At 53.9% G+C, this 25,037-nt stretch overlaps 13 protein-coding genes across 13 annotated transcripts; 9 read left to right on the top strand and 4 right to left on the bottom strand.

Moving 5' to 3' along the window:
• Window positions 1-105: 105 nt before the first annotated feature.
• On the top strand, window positions 106-1,637 carry BJX67DRAFT_380654 (M28 family metallopeptidase; the record flags this gene model as incomplete). Its single annotated transcript, XM_071032830.1, has 2 exons — window positions 106-168; window positions 222-1,637. The coding sequence occupies 2 exons, from the start codon at window positions 106-108 to the stop codon at window positions 1,635-1,637; spliced, it is 1,479 nt and encodes a 492-aa protein (XP_070886689.1).
• A 198-nt stretch (window positions 1,638-1,835) lies between these two features.
• Window positions 1,836-2,062, bottom strand: BJX67DRAFT_371732 (uncharacterized protein; the record flags this gene model as incomplete). Its single annotated transcript, XM_071031130.1, has 2 exons — window positions 1,836-1,969; window positions 2,032-2,062. The coding sequence occupies 2 exons, from the start codon at window positions 2,060-2,062 to the stop codon at window positions 1,836-1,838; spliced, it is 165 nt and encodes a 54-aa protein (XP_070886688.1).
• A 343-nt stretch (window positions 2,063-2,405) lies between these two features.
• BJX67DRAFT_380652 (ankyrin repeat-containing domain protein) lies at window positions 2,406-4,232 on the top strand (the record flags this gene model as incomplete). Its single annotated transcript, XM_071032829.1, has 1 exon — window positions 2,406-4,232. The coding sequence occupies one exon, from the start codon at window positions 2,406-2,408 to the stop codon at window positions 4,230-4,232; it is 1,827 nt and encodes a 608-aa protein (XP_070886687.1).
• A 220-nt stretch (window positions 4,233-4,452) lies between these two features.
• BJX67DRAFT_76780 (uncharacterized protein) lies at window positions 4,453-5,657 on the top strand. Its single transcript, XM_071035411.1, has 3 exons — window positions 4,453-5,008; window positions 5,078-5,185; window positions 5,260-5,657. The coding sequence occupies exons 1-3, from the start codon at window positions 4,672-4,674 to the stop codon at window positions 5,553-5,555; spliced, it is 741 nt and encodes a 246-aa protein (XP_070886686.1). The 5' UTR covers window positions 4,453-4,671; the 3' UTR covers window positions 5,556-5,657.
• Window positions 5,658-6,738: 1,081 nt separating this feature from the next.
• On the top strand, window positions 6,739-7,257 carry BJX67DRAFT_380650 (uncharacterized protein; the record flags this gene model as incomplete). The annotated part of the gene is made up of 1 exon (XM_071032828.1): window positions 6,739-7,257. The coding sequence occupies one exon, from the start codon at window positions 6,739-6,741 to the stop codon at window positions 7,255-7,257; it is 519 nt and encodes a 172-aa protein (XP_070886685.1).
• A 438-nt stretch (window positions 7,258-7,695) lies between these two features.
• BJX67DRAFT_76736 (P-loop containing nucleoside triphosphate hydrolase protein) lies at window positions 7,696-9,890 on the bottom strand. The gene is made up of 6 exons (XM_071035409.1): window positions 9,652-9,890; window positions 9,454-9,519; window positions 9,288-9,397; window positions 8,143-9,214; window positions 8,012-8,088; window positions 7,696-7,902 (listed from the first exon to the last, which is right to left on the bottom strand). The coding sequence occupies exons 2-6, from the start codon at window positions 9,516-9,518 to the stop codon at window positions 7,868-7,870; spliced, it is 1,359 nt and encodes a 452-aa protein (XP_070886684.1). The 5' UTR covers window position 9,519; window positions 9,652-9,890; the 3' UTR covers window positions 7,696-7,867.
• A 1,174-nt stretch (window positions 9,891-11,064) lies between these two features.
• On the top strand, window positions 11,065-11,829 carry BJX67DRAFT_352120 (uncharacterized protein). The gene has a single exon (XM_071028977.1). It carries the CDS (start codon window positions 11,183-11,185, stop codon window positions 11,615-11,617), a length of 435 nt encoding a protein of 144 aa, XP_070886683.1. The 5' UTR covers window positions 11,065-11,182; the 3' UTR covers window positions 11,618-11,829.
• Window positions 11,830-12,047: 218 nt separating this feature from the next.
• On the bottom strand, window positions 12,048-12,954 carry BJX67DRAFT_76282 (uncharacterized protein). Its single transcript, XM_071035408.1, has 2 exons — window positions 12,777-12,954; window positions 12,048-12,707 (listed from the first exon to the last, which is right to left on the bottom strand). The coding sequence occupies exons 1-2, from the start codon at window positions 12,860-12,862 to the stop codon at window positions 12,134-12,136; spliced, it is 660 nt and encodes a 219-aa protein (XP_070886682.1). The 5' UTR covers window positions 12,863-12,954; the 3' UTR covers window positions 12,048-12,133.
• A 481-nt stretch (window positions 12,955-13,435) lies between these two features.
• BJX67DRAFT_76257 (uncharacterized protein) lies at window positions 13,436-14,838 on the top strand. The gene has a single exon (XM_071035407.1). The coding sequence runs from the start codon at window positions 13,957-13,959 to the stop codon at window positions 14,800-14,802; it is 846 nt and encodes a 281-aa protein (XP_070886681.1). The 5' UTR covers window positions 13,436-13,956; the 3' UTR covers window positions 14,803-14,838.
• Window positions 14,839-15,920: 1,082 nt separating this feature from the next.
• On the top strand, window positions 15,921-17,036 carry BJX67DRAFT_380645 (uncharacterized protein; the record flags this gene model as incomplete). The annotated part of the gene is made up of 1 exon (XM_071032827.1): window positions 15,921-17,036. One exon carries the CDS (start codon window positions 15,921-15,923, stop codon window positions 17,034-17,036), a length of 1,116 nt encoding a protein of 371 aa, XP_070886680.1.
• An 894-nt stretch (window positions 17,037-17,930) lies between these two features.
• BJX67DRAFT_380644 (uncharacterized protein) lies at window positions 17,931-18,724 on the top strand (the record flags this gene model as incomplete). The annotated part of the gene is made up of 2 exons (XM_071032826.1): window positions 17,931-18,148; window positions 18,196-18,724. The coding sequence occupies 2 exons, from the start codon at window positions 17,931-17,933 to the stop codon at window positions 18,722-18,724; spliced, it is 747 nt and encodes a 248-aa protein (XP_070886679.1).
• Window positions 18,725-19,537: 813 nt separating this feature from the next.
• On the top strand, window positions 19,538-20,982 carry BJX67DRAFT_76225 (aminoglycoside phosphotransferase family protein). Its single transcript, XM_071035405.1, has 2 exons — window positions 19,538-19,556; window positions 19,645-20,982. Exon 2 carries the CDS (start codon window positions 19,983-19,985, stop codon window positions 20,937-20,939), a length of 957 nt encoding a protein of 318 aa, XP_070886678.1. The 5' UTR covers window positions 19,538-19,556; window positions 19,645-19,982; the 3' UTR covers window positions 20,940-20,982.
• On the bottom strand, window positions 20,983-22,519 carry BJX67DRAFT_76233 (uncharacterized protein). The gene is made up of 2 exons (XM_071035406.1): window positions 22,165-22,519; window positions 20,983-22,115 (listed from the first exon to the last, which is right to left on the bottom strand). The coding sequence occupies exons 1-2, from the start codon at window positions 22,242-22,244 to the stop codon at window positions 21,026-21,028; spliced, it is 1,170 nt and encodes a 389-aa protein (XP_070886677.1). The 5' UTR covers window positions 22,245-22,519; the 3' UTR covers window positions 20,983-21,025.
• Window positions 22,520-25,037: the final 2,518 nt, after the last annotated feature.

Genomic DNA, 25,037 nt, shown 5'->3' with positions numbered 1-25,037 from the left:
ACGGTGGCGCGATCCTTGCAATGCGGTGGCCAGAAATATTAAAGGGAGCCCGCTGGCTGCTGAGAACAAAAGGTTCTTTGTGTGGTTTACCCCCTTTTCGTCGCGATGAAGTCCCTCGCTGTCCTCTCCCTTGCCTCTCTGGCCCTTGCGAAGCCCTGGGTGACTCCGGTGCGTCCACACACGAATGTATCTGGACCAATTGCATACTGACCCGCGCGAAGGAAAAACTGGAAAAAGAGATCCGACTGCATGACCTCCTCGAGGGCGCCCAGCAGCTCGAGGACTTCGCCTACGCCTACCCCGAGCGCAACCGCGTCTTCGGGGGCGCTGCTCACCAGGACACCGTCGACTGGCTGTACCGCGAGCTGAAGCGCACCGGCCACTACCATGTCTGGAAGCAGCCCCAGACGCACCTCTGGAGCAATGCTGAGCAGACCCTCAGGGCCAATGGCGAGTCCTTCGAGGCTACGACGATGACCTACTCCCCCAGCGTCAACGCCAGCGCCGAGCTCGCCATCATCTCCAAGCTCGGCTGCAGCCCAGGCGACTTCCCTGCGGATGTCCAAGGGAAGATCGCCCTCATCCAGCGCGGAAACTGTACCTTTGCTGAGAAATCCGTCTACGCCGCGGGCGCTGGAGCCGCCGCTGCGATCGCATACAACAACGTTCCCGGCTCCCTGTCCGGCACGCTCGGTGCCGCAGTGAGCGAGCTGGGCCCCTACGCCCCTATCGTCGGCATCTCGCAGGACGACGGACAGGCCCTGATCGCCCTCGCCGAAGAGGGCCCCGTCAGCGTCGACCTCTGGATCGACGCGCAGATGGAGAACCGCACCACGTACAACGTCATTGCGCAGACCAAGGGCGGCGACCCGACGCAGGTCGTCTCGCTGGGCGGCCACTCCGACTCGGTCAACGCCGGCCCTGGCATCAACGACGACGGCTCGGGCATCATCTCCAACCTCGTCGTCGCAAAGGCCCTCACCCGCTTCCGCCACAAGCACGCCGTGCGCTTCTTCTTCTGGACCGCCGAGGAATTCGGCCTCCTCGGCTCCGACCACTACGTCGCCTCGCTGACCCCCGCCGAGCTCGCGAATATCCGTCTCTACCTGAACTTCGACATGATCGCGTCCCCCAACTACGGCCTCCTCCTCTACGACGGGGACGGCTCCGCCTTCAACCTTACGGGCCCCCCGGGCTCCGACTCCATCGAGAAGCTGTTCCGCGACTACTTCGCCGACCAGGGGCTCGGCAGCGTCGAAACCGCCTTCGACGGCCGCTCGGACTACGAAGCCTTCATCCTGAACGACATCCCCGCCGGCGGTGTCTTCACGGGCGCCGAGGGGATCAAGACGGAGGAAGAGGCCGCGCTCTTCGGCGGGCAGGCCGGCGTCGCCTACGACGAGAACTACCATCTGGCCGGCGACAACATGACGAACCTGAACCACGAGGCGTTCCTGCTGAACTCAAAGGCGACCGCGTTTGCAGTCGCCACCTACGCGAATGACCTCTCTACCATCCCCGAGCGCAAGGTCACGAATAACGCGATTCGCCGAGTGGGACAGCATAAGCGCATTGTCCCGCCTAGGACAGCGCACAGGCACCGTGCGGGGTGTGTGCACGACCGTGTTGCTATCTAAGCCCTGCGTCGCCCTCACTGGTGTGTCATGAAAATCGCAGTATATAGTCGTAACCCGATGCAATGATATTCAATTGTTCCTGAAGCACAAGTACGGTCGCCCCTAAGTAAGCCACTCCGTATCTGTATCCGTCCCACTTTTAACTCCGGACTGTGACGCCAACTGCTGCTCCAATTAAGAAACCGTACAACCGGCTAGTCAGCTCGTCGCCTTGGGCGGATACTCCTTGCCGTCGCGCTCGACCTTGGGGGTACAGGTGCATCGCTCGCTCTCGGGGACGGAGTCGAGGACTGCGGGGATGTGGGCGCCGCATCCCCACCAGGTTGTTTTGTCTGCGAGGCGGGTGTCAGTATTCTGGAGGTTGGGGGGTGGGAAGAGGGAGGGGTGTGCGTACGGCAGGTTGAGCAGGTGGCTTTCATGCACATTTTGATGGTTTGATGATGGATGATGGGACAGAATGATGAGATGGGAGAGGAAGAGAAGAGAGGAAGAGGAGAGAAGAGAAGAAGAGGAGAGAAGAGGCGAGTGGCGGGGCAGTCGCCGTCTGGATTGATCCCCGAAGCCCGACAACGCCTGCGAAAAGGTGATCGAGAGCGAGAGATGAACACCGTCAGAAGCGATTTTTGGTTCTCTCGCCGGTGAAAGGTCTGGCAGGATGCGAGACTCTCTCTCTCTCGCTTGGCTCGCAGAAATACGAGGATCATCGCTCGTGCCGACTCGCGGCTCTGAATTCTCCCACAGCTTCAGCCTTCGCCACGGTCGGTCGCGATGGAGCTCGCGGACCTGCCACACGACCTCCTCAACGCGATCTGGGAGCAGCTCGAATCCTTCCAGGCCAGGGACGCGTTTGTCCGAACATGCCGCCTCTTCGAGTCTCTTTTCAACCCGAAGCTCTATCGCCACGCAGTCCTCTTCGACCAGCAACGCGCGCTGCGGTGGGCCGCAGAGCATGGCCCCCTCAGCACATTGCAGAAGCTCCAGGAGGCCGGCGCGGATCTTGCCGGCCAGCGGACATTCTCGCCGCTTGCCCACGCGGCCGCCCGGAAACGAGTCGAGATGGTCAAGTACCTCCTCGCGCAGGGCGTCAATCCCACGGAGGAGCCAGCCTCCCCGGCGGCGCTGCAGGAGGCTGTGGAGGCAGGCGATATGGAGATCATCAGGATCCTCGTGGACGCGATGAAACAACTCCTCACACCCCCGATGCTGGGATCCCAGCTGGCCAACGCGGCACTAGAGAGTGCCGTTGACTCGGGTCGGGAGGACATCCTGAAGTTTCTCTTCGAGCATGGGGTCGATGTCAATTTTGGGACCGGCTATCCCTCTCAGACGCCCCTCGAGCGCGCCATTACCTGGGACAAACACTGGCTGGTGGAGTTTCTGCTCGATGAGGGTGCTTCAGCGGAGAACCTGGCGCTACCATCCGGATTGAGCCCGCTTCGGCACGCGGTGGAGTACGGAAGCGCAAGCATGGTTGACGTCCTCTTTAAGAGAAGTCTCGCTGGGCAATGTACCGAGGAGCTCGCGGTGGCGGTGATGTATGGAAAGGAGGAGACAGTGAGGATTCTCCTCAACAATGGGGCAGACCCAGGTGCTCTTGGGCGGAACGGCGAAATCCCCATATGCTGCGCAGCGGACCGTGGACTTGGCAACATCGTGGCCATGCTGCTCCAGGCGGGGGTAACTCAGGAAGAGAAGGACATGGCGTTGATCGATGCCGCGGCCAACAGCCATCAGAGCGTGGTGGCGATGCTATTCGAGAACTCCGCTGAGTTGGTGGCCGCGGACGGAACTTCTGCCTTAACTGCCGCCGCGCGCGGTGACCACGCGGAGATGGTCAGGTACCTACTGCGGGCTGGGATAGCGAGTGAGCTTACGACGCCCATTGATGACGTGCTCTGGCACTGCTCGCGTCTTGGTTATGCTAAGACCGTGGAAGTCCTTCTTGAATACGGGGCTGATCCAAGCTGGGGCTGCAATACGGGTATAGGATTCACCGCACTGTCAGTCGCTGCGCAGAACGGCCATACCGGTGTCATGCGCGCCCTGCTTAGCGGCGACGATCACCCCCGGTACATTGACCTCCCAGATGTATACCGCCGCACGCCTCTTTTCCACGCGACAGTGCAGGGCCACGGCGACATTGTCCGGATGCTCATGGCGCAGGGAAGCAAAGCCGCAAACACGCCAACTGCGTCCGGCGACTCTGCGCTGTCATTCGCCGACAAGTACCGACACCGAAAGTTCGACGACCGCCGGGATGGGGTCTTACAGGGGATTTGGGAGTGTCTGAGCAGCACAGACGGGGCACAGGCAGGCCCCGACGACGCCGTCGACACGTCCGTCTCAGAGCTAGAAAACAAGCGGCCCGAAGGACACTGTTCCATTTGCGTGGCAATGCTATCCCCGTTTGAAGACTTCTTCGACTGCGACTATTGCATAATCCCACCCTTTGACCGCCCCACGGTCTGTGTCTGTGGGCATTGCATTGCGCGTGGGGGTACGTGCTTCGATCCGTCTCATACTCTGATCAGGAATCCGCCTTACTGGGATGAGATCCTGGATCCCGGGCTCCGTAGCGCTTTTAGTAGACCCTAATTTGACATATAGTGGCTGACGTCATCTACGGGCATCGAGGCGAGGAGGCGAGGTTGTATTTGGCTTTTGTATAGGCAAGAGTACCCGTACATTTCCCATCACACCAGCAGTCCGTCAGCCCTGTGGAAATTGTTCGTTTCGAACCTCAGCACCGTCCCCTCCCGCACATAAGTCTCCGTATGGGCTTCATGTTGCCGAGCGACAGACCGCACCGCCCTGGCTGGGTGCTCGATAGTTAGTTTCGTCACTGTCCCGCCCAGTCATCGGGCTGGATACGATCGACACCCCTCGTCGCGGAGAAATCTGTAAATACGGATCAGGTGATGGAGGCATATATCCTATTGGCAGAGCCCTTCAGGCTGATGATGTATTTATTGCTCGTGTCCCTCCTCGACCTGGGTTGCGAAAACTCCTGCCGTCCCCGTTTCAACGCCTCACCATGGCAGCAGCATTCAGGAGAACCACACGCCCAGCCTCGCTCTGGAACGGGACAAAAAGGGCCCTGAAAGTCTCAGCTGGCGCCTCCCTCGCCGCCGCAGGCGGCTGGCAATTCTGGTTCCGACATTGCTACTTCGAGCCCTTTGGTCCGGAAACCGACCCCCTCTTCCACAGCCACTGGTTGTCCAGCTTCAATCCGGGAAACCACCCCTCACTTAACGACTCGTGTGTCCGGAAGGTGCCGTTGTCGCGCCTACCGCCTGAGCTGGTTGATGACGCCGACAACGGTGGCTCGAGGTTGCTGGAGAGGTTCTGTGCGGGCGTTTGGGGGGGATATGGTGAGGCCCCATCCTCAGACTCAACAAGATTATGATGGATATGCTCTGCAAGGCTAAGGTGCTATGTAGGATACGCTATCCAGCGAAATATCCTGACCTACCTCTGGAGGAGCACGTCGACTCAGGAATCGAGTCTGTGGGACAAACAGCAGCTGCTGGATAATAGCTACGAAGAAGGTTAGTTACTGTAGTTTACAGTTCTACGCACTTCCACTAAGTATAATCCAACTAATCTTCTATCTTCTCTTCAGGAACCGTCATAACAGACCACTTCGTCGTGCTCTCCAAATCCCCTCGCGCGATCGTCCTACGCGGCGGCGGGTCGCCGGGGACCCTGAATCGGCCCGGCCCCCGCGAAATCGACAGTATCTCCGAGATCACGGTGGATATACACCGAGAGCAAGGGGTGGCTGAATTCCGGCTCAAGAATATCTTCTTCAATGGCGTTGAGAGGAAGGAGAAGCTCTTCCCGGCGCCGGTGGAGTGGCTGCACTTGCAGTATTGTAGGTTGTTGGTTGAGGGAGGTGTGAGTGTTTGTGTACAATGAGTTGTGATTGGCACTCGGCCCTGTGTACATTGAAGAACTGTATGATATTAATGGTGGTGGGATATTGACTGGGAGAGGAGAGGAAGTATATATATGCGCTGCCGTTGCACAATCAGAGCCATCCCAAGGGATAGGCGAGACTCCACTCCTCTGCATATCTTGGCCATTGTAATGGGATCGAAGGACCATTAATCTACTCTCATCATGCGTCAGTCGCGAATCCTGAATAACATACCCTCGGCTATTCGTCCAGCGATGGAATTGAGGCTATCTCCGGTCTCTAGCCAGAAACAGGCATGCAACTTCCCATGGGATCTATACCGGGGCATGGTATTCATGGATGATCCACAATGGCTTTTTTTTCTTCTACGCAAAAGTATTAGAGTAAAATCAAAGAGTATTGACATGGACCTGATGCTCCTGTGCTCTCAATGATACTACATGTATACTATTTATCGGACAACTACAACCAATGCAGCCGGGCTTGATCCTACGAGGACTCGTAGTATATCTTTATAGCCCACGCGAATATCAAATATGGCGCAAGTTTTTGGCCGTGAGTAGAATGGAACCGAGATCTCCCGTGTGGGACCTGCAAAGGATTCATTCTGCGCGCGCCTGTGGATTGGGGAAAGGCCATGTGTACCACAATACTACATAGTTGAGAGCCCTGGGATCCAATATCTACTCTACACAATCCGCATGTCAAACCCAGAGGAAATTCGAAGCCTAAGCTTCACTCTCACCTGCAGCACATGACTGCCGGGATCTAAGGGGCTCATGCATAAATTCTATTTGCCAAAGACTACACACCACCCACACGCGAGCTCGCGCTGAGTCCATCAACCATGAACGACAACGATGAAACCGCGCTAATAGGTCTTGGCCGGGCTGGACGGGTGATGCGCTTAGGAAACATTGCAGTGAAAACTGCCAATATCTGGACTGTGCCCAAGGACGCGTCCGAGACAACAATCATCGGCTAGGAGCAAATGGTTGAGCAGAACAAAGAGTTCCCAAAACATGAGGGACCTGTATGTCGCCATCTTGGCTATGTTCAAGGGGTAATAAAGCCGTGTCAGATCACCGACACCGAGATTCGAATGCCATATCTACGCCACGGGTCACTCTGCGGCTATCTCCGCGCTCATAGTGATAGCGTGGACAGCATTCGACGTTTACGATGGCTCCAAGAAGCTGCACGCATACCATCGGTCGTGTAGACGAGCGGCGGGGATTGGTTGCTGACATTGCGATACGAAACTTCCTGCTCGACGATAATCTCTCTCTCCAAATGTGCGATTTCACTGAGTCTGTCATTGTTTCGAACGACGAGGACATGGCCAGCTTCGTATCAGAAGACTGCATTTCAGTCAAATTCGATATCGCGCGCTTCGGCTCGATGATGTACGAGGTCACCTCCGGCAGCCGCTACGAATCCTACGTTATACCCGAGATCGAGGCCGATCTCGATGACGATCCAGAGTCTAAGGCATTGAAGACATGGCCAACTGCTCCGTCCTGTTGCATTCCGACTATCATTTTTGGGGCATTTTTGTCGAGATCCGGCCGCTGGCTTTTGATCAGCATTATCCAAGGCGTGACAAACTTCCTGCATCGTGAGGACTCCGTTCCCAGCCCAGCATCTCCTAATGATATCCCCCAAGAACACACTATTCGTATTTGGAAGTTTCTCAGCTAAGGATTGCGGATAGGACCGCCGAGAGACAAGCAAGGTCTCGCGTGATAACCATACCACGGGCGTCTGCAGAAGCCGAAGGAGTAAAATTCATGCAGTTAACAACTACCCCATCCAGTCCCCTAGGAATTCTTCCACCAATTGCTTATCCTTTCCCTCGCATTGTCAGACGAAATATTCTTTTTAATACATATCTTCGAGTCGTCATCGTCGTTTTGGTATATCAGGACGAAATCGGTTCCATTCGTCATGTCAAGTGAAACAGCCTAGATAGGGTCAGCTCGTTCACTACCTGCCAGACGGGGCGAGACAGACAGTGATACTCGTTTTCATGAGGTACTTCTCCTCTGAGAGCTCCGGGTAGTGACCCTTCAGATTCCACTTCGTGGACAAGTTTTCCCAGACAGATTTGGAGGGGTTCCCGTAGGAAATGATATACGAGCCACCGTATCCCAGGGACATCGCCTTGATGACCTTGCCATTGCTCTGGGCTGCACGGATTGCGGCATTGATCGCGTCAGATGCCCGAGACCTCCAGCTGCCGTCGCGCCATCGAGCATAGTAGGTGTCTTCCGGGCCGAGCACGCACATGTCGAGTTTATTCGTTCCAAGCTCATTGAGAGACTCGCTTAAACCCGGGTACAGTTTCTGGAGATTTTGACTGGTCACTGTCTTTGCTTTAGTATCTAGACTGCCGTGCCTGGCGGGTGTTTCTTACGCCATATTCCATCTGAGTAGCCGGCCACCCAGTCCCTACCCTCGGATCCAAGGTCTCCAAAGCACGCAGCTTCTGCAAACTCTGATCCCCTTTTCCGTTTAGGATAGTCCTCGTTGCTGGCACTAAGGTTAGCCGACATAAGAGCTTTACCGTGGGTAAGAGACACTCGCCTTGAAACCAACTTAGGGCCGACGCAGAAGTACGTGCCGTCAGCAATCGATACCGAATAAGGGGCGAACCCAGTCGCCTTGGACTTTGGAGCAGAGGCACGGGGCTTGGCCGGAGCCTGGGGCTTTTGCGGTCGGCGTTGGTCGCGCTCTTGCCTTGCCTGTTCTCTCTGTCTTCGTCGCTCGTTCTCCTCCGCTCTGCGCTGCCGCTGCTTCTCCAGCTCCTCCTTCTCCCTCTCCACACGGCGTTGTCGTTCGCTTAGTCGCTTTAGCTCTGCCTCATGGTCAGCTTGTTGCCGCTTCAGCTGCTGCTCCATCTTCGCCACGCGCTTGTCTCGCTCAGCCAGCAGATTGTTCATGGTCGACCTGAGAGCCCCGGTATCATTCTCTACTTTCTTGATCATCTTGGTATATCGGTCACGCTCCTCACGCATCATCTGCTCCGCCTCACGATCGCGCTGTTTTATAGCCGCTTTCATCTGCTCCTCAATTTCCCGTCTCTCCCTTGCCCACTTCTCCTTCTCCTTCAGCAACTCCCCCTGCAGTTCCCGGCCCGCAGACGTCTGGTCCAGCGACTTATGTTCGTCCACCAGCTGCCTCTGGAGATCCGTGGTGATAGGCGCCTTATGATTCGAAAGACGGGCGACGATACTTCTCGCCGACGCCTCCGTGTTATTATGTCGATGGCAAGAGCTGCCCTTCCCCAACATCCAACCCCAGAACTCAGGAGTGTCGATGAGCTCCTTCTCACGCCGCGCACCTTCGGCCGCGGGTACTTTGTCCCACATCGTCGTGACGAGGATAACTTTTTTCAAGGCATCCTGCCCGCAGAGTTGCCGGAACATGATCAGGTTCTTCTTCGCCGAGCCCTGCATGCGAATATCCGTGATGCGGTGGAGGTAGATAATCCCGTGCAGCAGGATCTTGTTCTTGTACGAGTCCCCGAGCCAGCCCGCGATCTCTCGGAGAACCTGGGTGTCGCTTCTGTTTGTGTCGTCGAAGCCCGGTGTGTCGATGAGGTAGACGGTATGGGTGGATGATGCGTCGTATGCGTAGACGTCGACCGTTGTTGTACCTGGAATACCTTATCAGATTCCTCGTTCTAGTCTCTACGTCTCGTAGTCCAGGTATTGATAGAGAGCTCCTACACGCCTCAAGCTGATGCCCGACTTTGACCACTCTCCCCGAGCAAAGCGAGATAAACGAGCTCTTTCCGGAACCGGTCACGCCCATTACGGCGATAAAGACATCATTCGGCCTGCATCGGTGTCAATTTTATATTGCGGTAGCCTTCATCAGCTTTGCGATCCTTACCCTGGCGCTCGGCCACCACGGAAACTCATGGAGCTCGCGTCGTTCCCACCCGACCTGCTGGTCATGCTGAGCCGCTTGCCTGAGGGGTTAGTACCAATTTGAGAACTGATTGGAGCCGCCAAATGAACCAACCAAATAGAGACATTTTGTTCTGCAGACGCGGTAGGTACGAGGACACAGAAAAGGAGGAATACTCACCAGGCTATCAGGTAGAGGGGATGTCAGGTTTATAACCAACCACCACCTGGAAGACTGCAACGCTGTGGATCTGCCCTGTCGCGTCCTGCAATCATATCACAAGGATATGTTTCCGAAGGTTGTCAAAGGCGCTCTAGCAGAGGATTCAGCCTTGTTCGTCGTCGTTATCCGCCAAGGAGAGCGAAAGGCTGCGGTCCAGGATCGACTCGTCGCCGCACAGCCCGTCCAGACAACGCATCTTCTCGACTGATTGCTGTGATTTGTGAGTTTCGTGAGGGGTCGTTTCGCTCTTCGCATTTGGTCGCGAGTGCATGCGCATCCCGGGGCAGGCTGCGTCTCCGACCAGCCCGCAGAAGGAATCACCGAGATGCATAAGGAGAACACCAGTTCTCCCTCTCCATCAGCAGTACCTCCTTAACCGTATTCCCCTCGCAGTTTGATCCATCGCACCCGCCGTTGTTCTCCCGCCCACCGGCGTTATGGACAACATCACCACCACCGCGCAGCAACTCACCGACCAAGCCCGCCGCTTCTCCTCCTTCACCGGCGTCGCCAGGTCAAACCCGCAGGACCGATTCTTCCTCGTAATGGGCAAGACGGGGTCCGGGAAGAGTACCTTCATCGCGCGATGCACCGGGCACAACGTCACAGTCGGCCACGGATTATACTCCTGTAAACCCCCCCGGTCTTTCGCAATTAATTGAGCTCGCCCTCTAACGCTCCCCCAGGCACATCCTCAATAGACATATACAGCTACACTCTCCCCTACCACCGCGGAACTCGCACAATCCACTTAATCGATACCCCGGGTTTCAACGACACAAACCGATCAGACATCGAGACACTGGGCGTGCTAGCCAGCTACCTGGGCGCGTCATACGCAAACGGCGTCCGCATCCACGGCATCATTCTCCTCCACCCAATCACCGAAAACCGGATGAGCGGGTCGAGTGTGCGCAATGTCGACATGATGGAGAAGATGTGTGGGTTTTCCTCGTATGAGAATGTCGTCATTGCGACGACGATGTGGGATCGCAAGGGACAGGGCCAGGGTCTGGGCGCACATGGGCGAGGAGAGCTGGAAAGGCGCGAGATGGAACTCCGGAGTGAGAGACGGTTTCTGGGGAACTTGGTTGCGAAGGGCGCAGTGATGTTTCGGCACGGCGATAGCGGTGGGCGACGGGGGTTAGACAGTGCAGAAGTAGAGACGAGGTCTGCGCGGCGGATTGTTGCGCATTTGATTGCCCAGTCGGATGCAGTGGGCTTTACTCCCAAGGTTCTCCGGTTACAGCGTGAGATTATCGATGAGGGCAAGACCCTTGGTAAAACGGAGGCTGGGAGAGCCGTTGCGGGTGAGTTGTACGAAGCGCGCAAGGAGCACGAGCGGCAGCTGCGGGATCTGGAGAGGGAGATGAAGGGTCGACTTGCTCGCGCTGATGCGTCGCATGCCGCGGAGCTACGAGGTCTCAGGACCGATATTCAGAGGAAACTCGCGAAAGCAGAAAAGGACAAAAGGTCGCTCGAAAGGTCGATGCAGGATATGCATAAGGACGAGGAAAGAGCCTGGAAAGCAAAGATTGACGAGCTGGATCGGCAGTTCCGGAAGCAGATTGCTGAGAAGGAGGAGGAGCTCGAGGAGCTGGAAGACTCGATCCGGGAGATTCGAGGGGATGCCAGTCATTCAAGAGTGTCTATGAAGGCTGACAAGGAGGTTTCTGAGCATGAAGCTATAGTCAGGAATGCGAGAAGGGAAGTCGTTGAAGCTCGCGATGCGCATGCGAATCTCCGGGACCATATCGCCAATGGGCTGGCAAACGGAGTCGCTGCTAGTGTTACGACGGGCGTTATGACCGCAGGTAGAACCCTTTGGAATAACCGTTCCATCGTCCTTCAGCCTTACAGGTGGACGGCTAACACTGGTTGCTGTGTAGCTATGTCAGGAGCGTTCGTGTGCGTGGTCATGTAGATGGCCTCCCATCCTACCCTTGAATACGGCGAGACGAGGCCACAGCCCCAATAAACCCGCCCAGAAAGACCTTCAAAACCACTGGATTTCCATACTGAAGCCGGGTAAGGCGTTTCACGACCTCAGGGGCAGTTGGGCGAGGAGTTACACTCCCGAACGGAATCCTTGATGGGGAGGAGGCAGGCATTCTTCGTCAGGCGTCCCCTCGGAATTAATTTCAAAGCGCAGTTAGGAAAGGACATAATAAAAGCATTACGCGTTTGGTAGTGGCATGACATTGTTGCTCCAAGGACCCCCCGTAGAGCCACAGGGCGAGAGATGCAGCTATCGCACCTAGGGACCATGAAGCAAGGTACTGGCAATGCCAGGGCCTCTGTCTTGGGGCCGTCCCTCTATTTGACGACACCAGGCAGAGACCTTGGGAACGTTCCCCCCGGGTAGGGAAAATTCAGGTGACATACCAGACCGGATAAGAGACGTCGAGCCAGATCGAGCGAGCCATTCATGAGCAACCCACTACTGTTTGAAATCAGTGCTGCTCCAGACATCTTCATAATGCTCTGCGGTCCGATTCAGCTCAGCGGCTAGCTCCCTCATCGCACCTCCCGTATCCATCCCCAATGGCAACCTCAGGAGCTTCTCCTTCCCTTTCAACAGCCCCTTGTCAGCCACGTACTCCCATTTCCTCGCAGCTCCCTCTTTTGGATTCCCTCTCTGTTGCCCATTATACTGCGTGAACGCTGCGCGCGCCTCGTGCGCCGGCGTCTCATCATACACAGCCAACGGAGGCGCAATATTCGCGCCCGACGCGACGGACGAGAGAAACGACGTACGGAAGTACCCCGGTTCAACGGCAACGGCCTTAAGTCCGAACGGCTCGATTTCCGTCGCGAGAGCCTGCGTTAGCGCTTCGACGGCGAACTTCGTCGCGCAATAAATCCCTTTTGAGGCGTAGGAGATCAGTCCACCGATGGAGGAGAAGTTGATGATTGTTCCGCTGCCTTGTTTACGGAGGTTCGGGAGGACGGCACGAACGAGGCGGAGGAGGGCGAAGACGTTCGTGTCGAATTGGGCTTTTACTGCGGCGTCACTGCTGGCCATCAGCGCTGCTCTAGTACAATCTTGAATCTGAAAAGCACTGTAGAAGGCAGGGGCGTACTCTGACTCCGCGGAGTACGCGGCGTTATTGACCAGGACATCCAACCTTCCAAAAGCTTCATAAGCTTTCTCGGCATACCCGTTCATTTCAGTCTGCGACCAGCTAAGGTCGAACTGGAGAATCTGGCATTCCGGACGCTTGAGGCTGTCAGGAAGGGGTCCGGACGGCGGCAATTACACGATCGCCTTCCCCAAGGGCTTTGAGGGCGAGCTCGAGCCAGAAGCCGGTGTTCGCGCCGCTTATATGCCAGACTCGAGCCATAGCAAGTCGTTATATAATTTGGTCTGTGTGCTCTATGATTGATTGATGAGAGCCGAAACCGTCTTTGATCGGGATGGGGGAGCCAAGGGATTTTAAACTGCAGGCGATTTCCCCGCTCACGTCACAATTATCCCAGAGCACCGTGAAATGGGAGCTGATGGGTGCTTTTGGTGCGTCATTCCTCGGCCTATCTAGAACCCACCGACCCGCCTCATAGCCACTGGCGTTGGGAGAGGATGCCGTAATGCGAATGATCGTTTTACGCTCCCCCATCCACGTATCTCCTGCTGTTTTCCTGCTGAGACGCTCAGCCCGATTGAATGAACGGCCACGAACCAGGAACGTACCGAAGACGGCTTCAATTTAATTTTCCGGCTTCATTGAGCTGAGAACTACTTTCATACTTCTCCCCCGCCTCCTCGCTCTCCGACAATCAGGAGTCGGTTCATTGAGCGTTGAATCGAGTTTGTGTCAACGCACGAAGACGATGGCTGGGCTGAGGATCTGCGCTGAGGCATCACGCCGCATCCCAGGCATCACGATAATGTTCCTTGGTGCATACACCATCGACAAGAGAGCGGGAGCCGGGAGAACAGTGCGATCAAATACGACAATCGGCATCTCACGCAGGCTTGAACCTCACGTTTGACGCAGAAGTAAACTTCCTCGCCGCCATCGATGAATCAACCTTGAGTGAAGCTCAGGAAGACGTCAGTGAAATTGGCTCTTGCTGCCTAATCAGGTGATGCGGCTCTCAAAGTGTTGCTCGACCAAACCTTCCAAGCTTCACTTCTCGTTGACCTCACCCCGCACCACGTCAGCTCCAGGTAGCTCAGTTGGACACACGGATCAAGTTACATAAGGTTTCTTCTCCTGCATTTTCTGCTCTTTCAACTGGCGCTTCGCAACGAGCCTCACCATGCCTTCTCCCGAGCAATCAGCTCTTCCCGAGCCGTCTCCTCTGCTTGAACTCCCCTCCGAGCTGCTCGTGTTAGTCTTTCAATGGGCTCCTTCTTTCGAAGCTGCCGCAGCCCTCTCAGTGACCTGCCGACAGCTGTACGAAGTCTGGAAGCAACACAGTACACCAATCTACAATCAGATCGCACTCGCGACAATCCCCTGCTATCCGGAAATACGCAACCTCCTCGCCGATCTCAGAGAACTTCCGACGGACGCAGAAATCCTCACACCCGAAAATATTACTCGCGTCGTGGAAATTTCAAGGATTGGAGACGAACTCGTGAAGGAATACGAGATCGTTGTGGACAACAACCCATCGCAAGACCCACAGGTGCCGAGGAGGCTTTCACCAACCGAGAAACTCCGCTTCATTCGCGCTCAGTATCAGATTCTTGGACTCTTGAGTCTCAACACACATCAAGACAAGTTGCAGCGGATCAAGAGCATGGACCTGAAGACACTGTTCCTTCTCTCTGACTTCTTGTGTGTCTACTCGACTGAAACTATCCAGGTTCAACCGCTGCGTTACACGTTAGACGCCGATCCCTGGGCGTTTAAGCGGTTGCAGGGGGAACTGCGAGCACACCGAAACAGGGAGTTCCAGCGACTTTATAACGAGCGGTACTATCCAATGGCGGTGACACCGTATGAACAGGGAGGCCGCCACGCATGGTGGTGCGATTGTCAGCAGGAGGTATTTCGAAGGATGGTGACAGGGCGTGTGTATTCCAAGGAAGAAAAGAACAGCGCGGGCACGTCGGCAGTGAGGGACGAGATCTGGTATGACAGTGCGGAGGAAGAGTAAACGGTCAGGATCATGTGGGAGGCGGGAGCTCGCGGTGGGACAGGCGTTGGTTTTACTCCAGAGTATTCAGCACTAGCAGCGTGGAGAGGATCCATTGGTTGGCCGTTTCTCAGGAACAGGCTTGGTTGTGGCAACGGAAACATTAGAAGTAGCCTCTTCACAGACGAAATCACAAGAAATTATGAAGCCATGGTTCGAAGATTTCGTCTGCCCCACCACGGTCGGGTTCCTGACCCAAACTCTGAACCTCATCGCGACAACACAGCAACACACCACAACTCTCCATCATCACGAGAAGACAACTCAAAATGGGCAGTCATCTGCCACCAACATTGCTGGCTCGATTTCATAGGCTAACAATTCCATAAATAGGCGCGAACGTCCGTCCAGCATGCCCGGAACGCACGCACGCACACAACCCTCATTTCCGGCGCCGAGTGCCGATCCACCCCTGATGGCGCGCGACTAGTCAGGAACGAGGAGTGACAAAGGAGGCCAGCATTGACCCAAAGGGGAAGATTTCTCGTGGAGTCTTGAATAATCGTGTCCACTGGTCGCAGAATCTCAATTCCAGACTCAAGGGTCCAGACCAACGGATCGGCTGTGGGTGTCGGGCGCTTTTGGGAGAATAACAAGAATGAACACACAACAAAAGACCCTGGAACCAGGCACCGAAGGGATGAAATGTGACAACTCAGTCATCGCGGTGCCTGAACCTGAGAATCATGGAGGTCTTCGAGCCACGTCAGGGGACTGTGTGAGAGATCCATGCGTGGCGTCTCACAGATGGTTCATTTCAGGCTGGAACCACGCTCTTGGATTGGTCTCAGCCTTGACTCATTAAATTATCCTGGGCTTTGCGCTCGTTCCCGGCGACTCAGGATTTGGTCTGGGCGCCAGGGACACGCCTGAAGTCGTTGCAGTGTCGCTCTTGGTGTTGTTTTCCCCACTCCCACTCAGCCGCCTCGCTCGTCCCCTTTTCTTCCCCCAGTCCCCTTCCCTTCCCTTCCCTCCCTCCCTTCGCATCCAACACCAGTCGCTCTTTTGCCCACCCAACCCAGCTGTTTTCATTCCTTTCATCGGACGTTGATGTGAATTGCCTCCATCGCGTTCCGACAATGCAGTGGAAGTCATTCGTTTTTATTCTCGCCACTGCCGGGTCGGCTCTGGCCCGTTCCCACGGTCACCACACCCACCGACACGGCGCTCGTCATGAGCATGAGGTCGAAGCTCGCTCCATCGAGGGCGCCGTTGAGGACGCTGTCCAAGAAATCGCCGGTCTCTTCAACGCCGAGCCCTTGACGGTAACGGAGACTGTCTGGGAGTGCTGCACTGCCAGCACCTTCTCCCCGACAACCCTGCCCGCGACTTTTATTGAGCTCCCGACCGAGACTCCTGAGCCTGAAACCACCAGCACCACCAGCACCACCAGCACCACCAGTACCACCAGTACCACGGTTGAGCCTGAACCCACTTCCACCCCTACTGCTGAACCTGAGCCCGAAACCTCGAGCACCGTCGAGCCCACTTCTACCACCGCACCCACCACCTCTTCCACCGCGCCGGATCACTCCCTCTGGACCAACTTCCCCGCCAACGGCGAATTCTCTTTCGCGGGCTTCGGAGGCCGCACGAGCCAGAAGGTTACCAACAACAAGTTCATCTACCAAGGCAACGTCGGGCAACCCTGGGGAAGCAACATCATCGAGGTCAGCCCCGAAGAAGCGTCTCAGTACAAGTACGTCATTCAGTTCCACGGCAGCAAGACCGACAAGTGGACCGTCAAGGTCTGGAACAAGATCGGCCCGGACTTCAAGATGACCGGATGGTACGGAAACGCCGCCGTCTCCTTCAGCCTCGAGCCTAACGAGATCCGCTACGTCGCTTTTGACGAGAACTCCCAGGGCTCCTTTGGCGCTGCCAAGGGTGACTCCCTCCCTGTTGACCTCTTCGGCGGCTACTCCTGCACCTGGGGTGAATTCGACCTTGGCAGCGAAGTCAACGGTGGCTGGTCTGGCTGGGATGTTTCCGCAATCCAGGCCCAGGCTGCTGGCCAAGAGGTCCAGGGCATGAAGATGTGCTCGTACGACGGCGACAACTGCTCCATCATCACCACCAACGCTGCCAAGGTTGTCGACGCCTATCTCGAGAAGGACAAGTGGGTTGACGGCATAGGCGGTAAGGTTGTACCCGGCCCCGTGAGAATTGTCACCTACCTGGACTACGACGAGTAGATCAATGTACGAACGAACACATCTTGCGTTGTAAATATCTAGCGGAACTGGCTGTCATGTCAATGTATAGTTAATTCCTTAATATGCACATTCTTCCGGCCCTGGCCTGTTAATACCAATTTTTTAATTATATATTATACCCGACAACTATTCCTTGATCAGTCGAAAGAATGCGATCCAATCCCGCCATCGTCCGAGGTTCTGGTCGACAGCACGTGAACCTTCGAACACCTCATTATTATTCTTGTTATTATTTTTGATCCTTTCTCTCCCTAGCTTGCACACTTTTCCCATCACCTCCGCATCCCGGTTGCTTAGATACCTGTGCAGAAGACATCCTCGCTCAAGACTTACTTTGACGAGCTTGAAGAGACCAACGGCGACGAAGAACGCAGAGCCTGGCTTAGTAGAGCTTTTAACTCAAGGCCGGAGCAAGCAGCATTTGTCGCCGGGCAATAGGAAGGGGAAGGGTCTGGAGAGTATGTTGGTTTTCTTAAGGGCTCCTTTGACTTTAGCTTCCACTTCAGCTTTGGCGATGGGCAGCCTGATGCTATTATTCGGTTCCCAAAGCCTGGGCACACTACTACAGCTTACAGGGACGAAAAAGTCATGAATAAGGCCCAGATCATGGAATATCTACGCCAAAACACGAATATTCCCCTTCCGCGTGTTTATAGCTAGGGCTTAACTTCCAAGTGTCCAGAATAACTTGGTCCATTTATCATTATAGACTATGCCAATAGTACGCTCCTATTAACTATCTTGAAACAACCTGGTCTAGAAGATATGATTCTTAACCTGGACATCGACAACACAATATTAGACGAGGTCTATTATCAAATCGCCTGTTATATATGCCAGCTTTCTCAACTTAAGTTTTCTAGGAGCGGGGCCATGAAGAACAATACTTCAGGTACATGGGATATTACGAGAAGACCCTTAACATACAACATGAACGAGTTAGCCAGTGTTGCTGGCTACCCTGGTGATCAATTTCTGACAGCACCATTCGACCGTGCAAGTGATTATCTAAAGTCACTCGCTCGCGAACACCTGATCCACCTTCAGACCCAGCGCAATCTTGCCGATGATGCGGAAATCGCCCGCCATCGGTTCGCACAGCTGGTGTCAAGTACTATCCTGACTCAGAGGACTACAGACTATCTATACCCTTCTGCGATGACATGCGACCATCAAATATGCTCATAGACCTGGAAACTCTTCAGATCACTACCATCCTCGATTTCGAGTTCACCAATGCCATGCCAGCTAAGTTCACGTATGACCCGCCCTGGTGGCTTTTGCTCTCTGGGCCGGAGGTATGGCTTAAGTGCTGCGTGATGGATGAATTCCTGGCTCTCTATAAGCCTAGGATAGAGCAATTCTTACGAGCTCTGGAGAAAGTGGAAAGTGAAAAGGTGCTAGAGGTTGAACAGCCTGTTGGACTGTCTCTCTCCGCCCGAATACGCGATTTATGGAGGACTGGGCGGTTTTGGTTTGATTATGCGGCAAGAAAGAGTTTTGATGTGGATGTTATCTATTGGGCAGCATTACATAAGGACAGTGCGGGCATTGAGATGCTTGACGATAAGGTGCGTACAGAAATGGAGCCATTTACAAAGATCAAGATGGAGCAGTTGAAGGCATATAAGGAGGAGTGTACTGCTCGTTTTTCGTCGAATAACTAGAGGATATGATGTCGCGGTTATGTCTGATCTTTCGTAGATGCCAATTTTTACCATCCATCAAAAATCAGGTCTGGTGATTCAATTTCGAGAGGCTCGATAACGTCGAAGCATAGGAGTAAGGAGCGTACTTTGCCCCGAGAAACCGGTCTTAGTGTTCTCATCGCCTTCAAAATTATCGGGGCAATAGGCACTGCGCTCCCGTTCCAGACGCCTGAACACAGCTGCGGATGTGGATATTGTTCGGTTGATTCGTGACGAAGGGCAGCGTGTTGCTGTGGTGGATGCGTTTGCGTGAAGCTCAAGGATTATATATACTTTTTATACTGGGGTTGCGGGGGAGTGCATTTAGCATCGGGAGATGGGAGGGAGCACACAGAGACGAAGATGAAGTTGGCCGAGAGGGAGGCCCGATGGACTGGCGGTCCATTCTGGAGGTATTTATCATGCGTAATGGGCCATGTCACCTTGTTGCTGAGCTGGCGTAGAAGCCTATGAAACCTTGGAATCCTCGAGCACATAGTTGTCCTTCGAGCGGGTGAGATATATAGTAAACAAACAATTTCCATGAATAACCCCGCTCTCTGCGCTTGCTTCTCAGAAACGAATCCAGTAGTGCCCTTTCCTTGCCCAGGTGAACTATCCCTATGCTTATCGATTATCTATCTACGTCGGAACCTCCGCCTTCACTCGACCAAGAAAGGGCCCATCGGATCATATTCCATTCCGTTTCCGACGGAAGATCCCCGACAGCGTTCAAAGTTGCTCCGCTGCTCGTGCCGAATAATATCACGCTCCTTCTCTGCTTCCGCAATTGTAATTAAATCGCTCTTTGGTAAGACTTTCAATACATGCATTTAAGTACGACTGAGGTGATAACCGCGATATGCCCCCAACGGCAATGTGGGGCTGTGATTTCGAAGCCTGTGACAAGCCCTGCGTACGAACATATGGACAATGAATTCTTTGCGAGCGCCATCTCTGCGCGAAACATCTTCGCGCGGAGTATCATAAATGCCCTGAATGGGAGATAAGCCCACATATTATAGGGACATCGTGAAAGAACACTAATTTTGGACTGAAAAGGACGAGGATCGTACGACCCCGCGGCTCGAGAAGCAGAGCGAAAGGAAGTAACAGCGCTCCTTGAAAAGGTCAATGTCACTGCACTCCTCTCTCGAGCCACTTCTTTGCGCGATGGTGTGTTCCAAACCGCTTGGCCCGGCCACTCCAGCATGATCGATCGACGCGTTCCTCGGTGATGGGCGGCATGAATTACCACATTGAAATCCAGTTTCAGGATGGAATCAGCGGGCTCGCACGCATTCGAAGGCAGAATGCCACTTCGCCGCCACCAGATCTAAGAGCTTACATTATGCGCAGTGAGGTAGCCACGCTACAGTTCCTGAGCAAGACAAAGGTTCCAGTTCCCCAGGTTTTTGACTATAGCCCTGACGACGAAAACCCTATCGGTGTTGGGTACATCCAGATGGAAAAAATGCCAGGTCATTCGCTTCGCTGGTCTCTTCTCTCCACGGAACAAAGAAAGAAAGTTATGAGTCAGCTAGCAGATATATACATCGAATTGCAGCGGTTTTCCTTCGATCTTATGGGGTCTTTGGACCAGCCAGGCACTGAGCGTGTTGGATTTTTCGCCCGGGAATCGTTGACAGACTACAAGGATTCTCGCATGGTACTCATGGGCCCATTCGCTTCGTCTAGGGAGTACCACATTGCAAGCATTAAATTGACAATGGATCTGATCATGAGAGAAGAGTGTTTCACTCCACGAGCAATCGAAGCCTACCTAGTCTATCGCTTTCTCCTGGACACTGTTTCGAAGAAACGTCTATGCCCAAGAACTGACGACGGACGACTCTACTTGAAGCATGCGGATAGCAAAGGGGACCATATCCTCATTGATGATGAGTACAACCTCACAGGAATCGTGGACTGGGAATGGGCTTATACGGCTGCAAAATCCGCAGCTTTCAATTCGCCAGTGATGCTTCTCCCTGTTGCTGATTTCTATAATGGAGAAAATCAGCTGGGCGAGGATGAGCTTGTTTTTGCCCAATTACTCGAAGATAAAGGCCGTGCAGATCTTGCTGGAGTGGTGAGGGAGGGGCAGATTCTTCACCGGCTTGAGTTCTGCTGTGGTTATGACCTCGCGGATTGGGAGGGATTAAGTTGGAGAAAAAAAAAAGCTTTGAACTAGAAAAATACTTAGGATTTAAACCGATTCACACTCCATCGTCGCCTAACTCAGCCACCCGTTGTTGCTCCACTTGACCTGTATCACAGTTAGCAACGCAACACACCAAATGAGATAGTGGAATGGAACCCTACATAAGAAGCATCGATTTCTTTCAAATCCGCGACACCCAAATTACCCGCGTCAATCGCGATTTCATGCTTCATAAGCTGAATCGCATGCTTAACCCCCTCAACCCCATACGCATTCGCATACATAAACGGCCTCCCAATTCCAATAGCCTTCACACCCAGCGCAAGAAGCTTAAGTGCATCAGCGCCATAGCGCACGCCCCCATCGGCGAAGATCTCGATCTGGTTGAAGAGATCGGGATCTTCTTGATGGACCTCAAGGGCGATCTCGAGTGGGGAGGGGGAGGAGTCGAGCTGGCGACCACCGTGGTTCGAAAGGATGATTGCGGGGACCTTTTGTTCGATGGCGACTTTGACATCTTCGACCGTTTGGATGCCCTTGATTATGATCGGGAGGGAGGTCATGGTGCGCAGCTTATTGTAGTACGCCCAAGTCCACAGCGAGTAATCGGTGTTTGCTGATCCGACGCCGTACCGGTTTGCGCGGTGGCGGTTTCCGCCGGCGGGGCCGTCAATCGTGAAGACGAAAGCCTTGGACCCGAGAGCTTCGGCCTGATCGAAGATCTCTTGTGTCGCAGTATCGTTGCTTGTTAAGTAGACTTGTTGGAAGATAACCTGCGAGCCATTTGCGGGCTTTGCGGCTGCGATGTCGTCCATTGAGAGACTCGCGTAGAGCGAAGGGATGTACAGGATATCTTCCTCGTAGGCCGCCTTGACGAAATTCGCCTCGGCTCCAGGGTGTGCGAGTGCGGCTCGCGCACAAGGGCTGATGTAGAAGGGAGCCGAAAAGTTGTGCCCGAGGATTGTGGTAGGGAGGGTCGATTCGACATCGGTGATGTCGACCAGCACGCGCGGGCGCAGGCGGTAGCGACCGTAGACTTCGAGGTTGTTCCTGTACGACCACTCGCCAGCAGCACCGTTGCGGTAGTAGGTGTAGGACGACGCATTCAGGTAGCGGCGCGCTGCCCACTCGAAGTCAGGCAGGCCTACCATGTCTTCGAGGTCTGGAAGAGAGCCCTCAGGGGTGCCGCCAAGGACATCATCGATGCTGGAGTCTATGAGCGGTCTATGGGTCAGAGATGCGATGAAGCACGTACCCAGTGTCAGGCTCATTGAGAAAAGGGCGCGTCGCAAGAGCAACTGGAGCAAGCGAAAGAACAGCTAAGGAAAGACGCATGGTAAATGAGTGTCTGGCGGTTCGGCTTGCCCGTCGAGCTCGAAGGGGGGTCGGCGCTCATATATCAGACCTCACTGCACATCCGGCGAGGAACCTTCATACTCCGGGTGTTCTCAGCTTGATAATCATGACCAAGATAACTAACTAACCTGAATCCCATTTAGGATCAACTTGGACCCGTATGTAACCCTAAATCCTAGTAGAAAGCCACCCGCAGCCCACACTCCGCTGCAGCAAAGAATCCACTTCTCGACAGAACAAGCGTGGCTGGTGGGCTCTATCACACCTTAGCTTATTTCTCTCACTCAGATACACTATATACGGGACGCGCCGAGACCTCAAAACCGTAAGGGGCCGGATATAGATTGCGGAAAGCTCGGCATTGCTCATGTTGGAGATTATTAATCTTGATTGGGTTGCAGCTCCATCAACATTCGAGCAGCTGCCATATTGAGTGGAGTGAGGGTACTTGGAGCCGACGGGAATGCCGATGGTCCTTGTCCGTCTTTATCGAAGTTAACAGAGGCTTCGTTTGTTCAATAGAGACTGGAGCTCCATTAATCAGCTGGGTGCACTGTATACCCCCGGAGGGGCCACTACTCAATAGACATCAAGGAGTCTTTTTACTGTTTCTCCAGTGTGTCAGGGGCGGGGAGGCCTGGAATTGCTCACTTGGCTTGGAGTCTTGGCAAGCTGCATCCTCCAACAGGAATTGCATGCATGGACCTCTGACCCACTTCTCACTTCTGGCTTGAAGCAGTCGATGCTTCATGCTTCATGCGCGAAGCGTTGTGTCTTCTTTTGGTGGGTGGAAAGTAATAACCGTTATATTTCTGAAGAAAACTACTCATAGAAAGTGCGCCACGATGGCTTAATCGGTGGAAGTATGGACTATGGAGGTTACTGTGATCGACAGAAAGGTTGTAACCATTCCGAAGTGCGGAGGAATGCGGTGCCATTCCGCGCTAATTTGTGGGACTCCTGTCATAATTTCACCGACATCGCCCCGTTCTATCTGAGCACCCAAGTATTAATTCGAAAGCAGACAGTCATTGTCCTTGATAATCAGGTCGTCACTATTCTGATCATTAAGATCGGCACCGCGCTTCAGGAGTGTGGGCACTGTGTTGCAAATTCGGCGCTTAAGTATAGCTTTGAGAGCGAATCCACTCATAATAAGCATTGCACTGTAAGGTGTAGTGCTATACCTTCAGATTTGGTGGCTACCATAATATCTGCCTCATAATCTATGAGGACTTGGGTGATTTTAATTAAAGCATACGGGCGGCAGAGTGCAGCACAGACCTTCTGTTTAGCTCTCTTGCGTTTACAGCATACAGATTCCGCATCACCGCCACAATCTGCTGTCGCGCGAAAGGGAAAATAATCTGCTATGACAGGAATACTATAAGCTGGTCGATGCACGGAGTAGTTAGTGCCTATGGAGAAGAATTGAAACATGAAAGTCTGATTCTTCTGAATGCCTGGTGTGCTGACCTTAGGCGAAACACGAAGATCGAGAACGAACTACACTAAGCTAAATAAGGAAGAGACATGGATCAGAAATTATTCCAGTTTGTGCACCGACTGCTGGGTACAGACAACACAAGGGGAAATGTTAGGTAAGGTCGAGATGTGAGTTAGAGCCCCACTGAATTGATTATTGAAGACATCCTAGCAGCCAACAGGAATCTTCAACGGATCTCAGGCTAGCAAATGCTATATGGAGGCCTTGGATTTGGTCATGCGGATTACTTTGTTATAGAACCAGGATTGGCTTCCACCCCTCTTCAATGAGGTGCTCAGCAACAGATACATGTCCCTGTGAAACTCCTTTAACAAGAGCGCGGGTGGATGGGCTGGGGTTGTCTCCCTCCTACTCGCGGTGCTACTATGCAAGCATGAGGATTGCTTCAAGGTGACCTATTCTCCCTTCATCATGAATCCCCCTGGTGTCTGCTACGGCCCAAGGGCAATAATCGATCATTGCTTTCAATACGGCCTCCTCGTTATTGCTTTACTGCCCCGGAATGTCCCTCCGCAATACAGCTCTTTCAATCGATCCGGTAGGTCGCATCTACAAGATGTGGATCTTTGTCCAATGCCTTTCCACCATGTTCGAGGAGGAGTTTGATAGCCGTCTTATAGCCATAAAAATGCTGTGACAGACGTTGGGTTCACTCCATTCCCAGTTTCGTGATTACGGTCCCATCAAGCCCGCAACAGCTCAAGAACAGTATCTGCATGGCCCCCTCCCCTCCTGTGGCGGTAAACTGGAGGGCATTTTTCGATGTAGAAGGCGCTGCTTTTATGCCATGGCGAACAAAAAGACCTCACAATATCGGTATATACGGCGAGATGTAAGGTGGCCATAGTATCCCACTCGCTAACTCGCACACCCTCTCTACATATACTGTCGTAGCATGAAATCCCCCAAAGAATAAGCTTAACTCGCGATCAAGCAGCAGTTTACCGTAGTAAGGTACCTGTTCAGCAGCCTGATGAAGCGCAGCAGTCCATTCCCCGTTTTTGTTCCAGTAGAGCGTGGGCCAGAAAAGTAGTACCTTAGGAACGCCTTGGCTATTTCTGTGTGTCCGCTTCAAGCAGCAAACTGTATTCCCATGCCTGTTTTTGTCCCGAATCTTTTATCAATATCGGTACTTCACACAGGGTATCTTTTGCTTCTCCCTTCAAGATGGCGCAGTGCTCGTTCGCTGCTGTGCACTGGATGGTGTCGTCTTTGAGGTCCTGCTGGAGCTTCTGGTTGTCTTTAGAGGACTCCAGTTGTATCGT

The sequence above is a fragment of the Aspergillus lucknowensis genome (assembly GCF_044049455.1).
Source record: "Aspergillus lucknowensis strain CBS 449.75 chromosome Unknown BJX67scaffold_17, whole genome shotgun sequence".
NCBI lineage: Eukaryota > Fungi > Ascomycota > Eurotiomycetes > Eurotiales > Aspergillaceae > Aspergillus > Aspergillus lucknowensis.
This window is presented reverse-complemented; position numbering and strand designations above follow the sequence as displayed.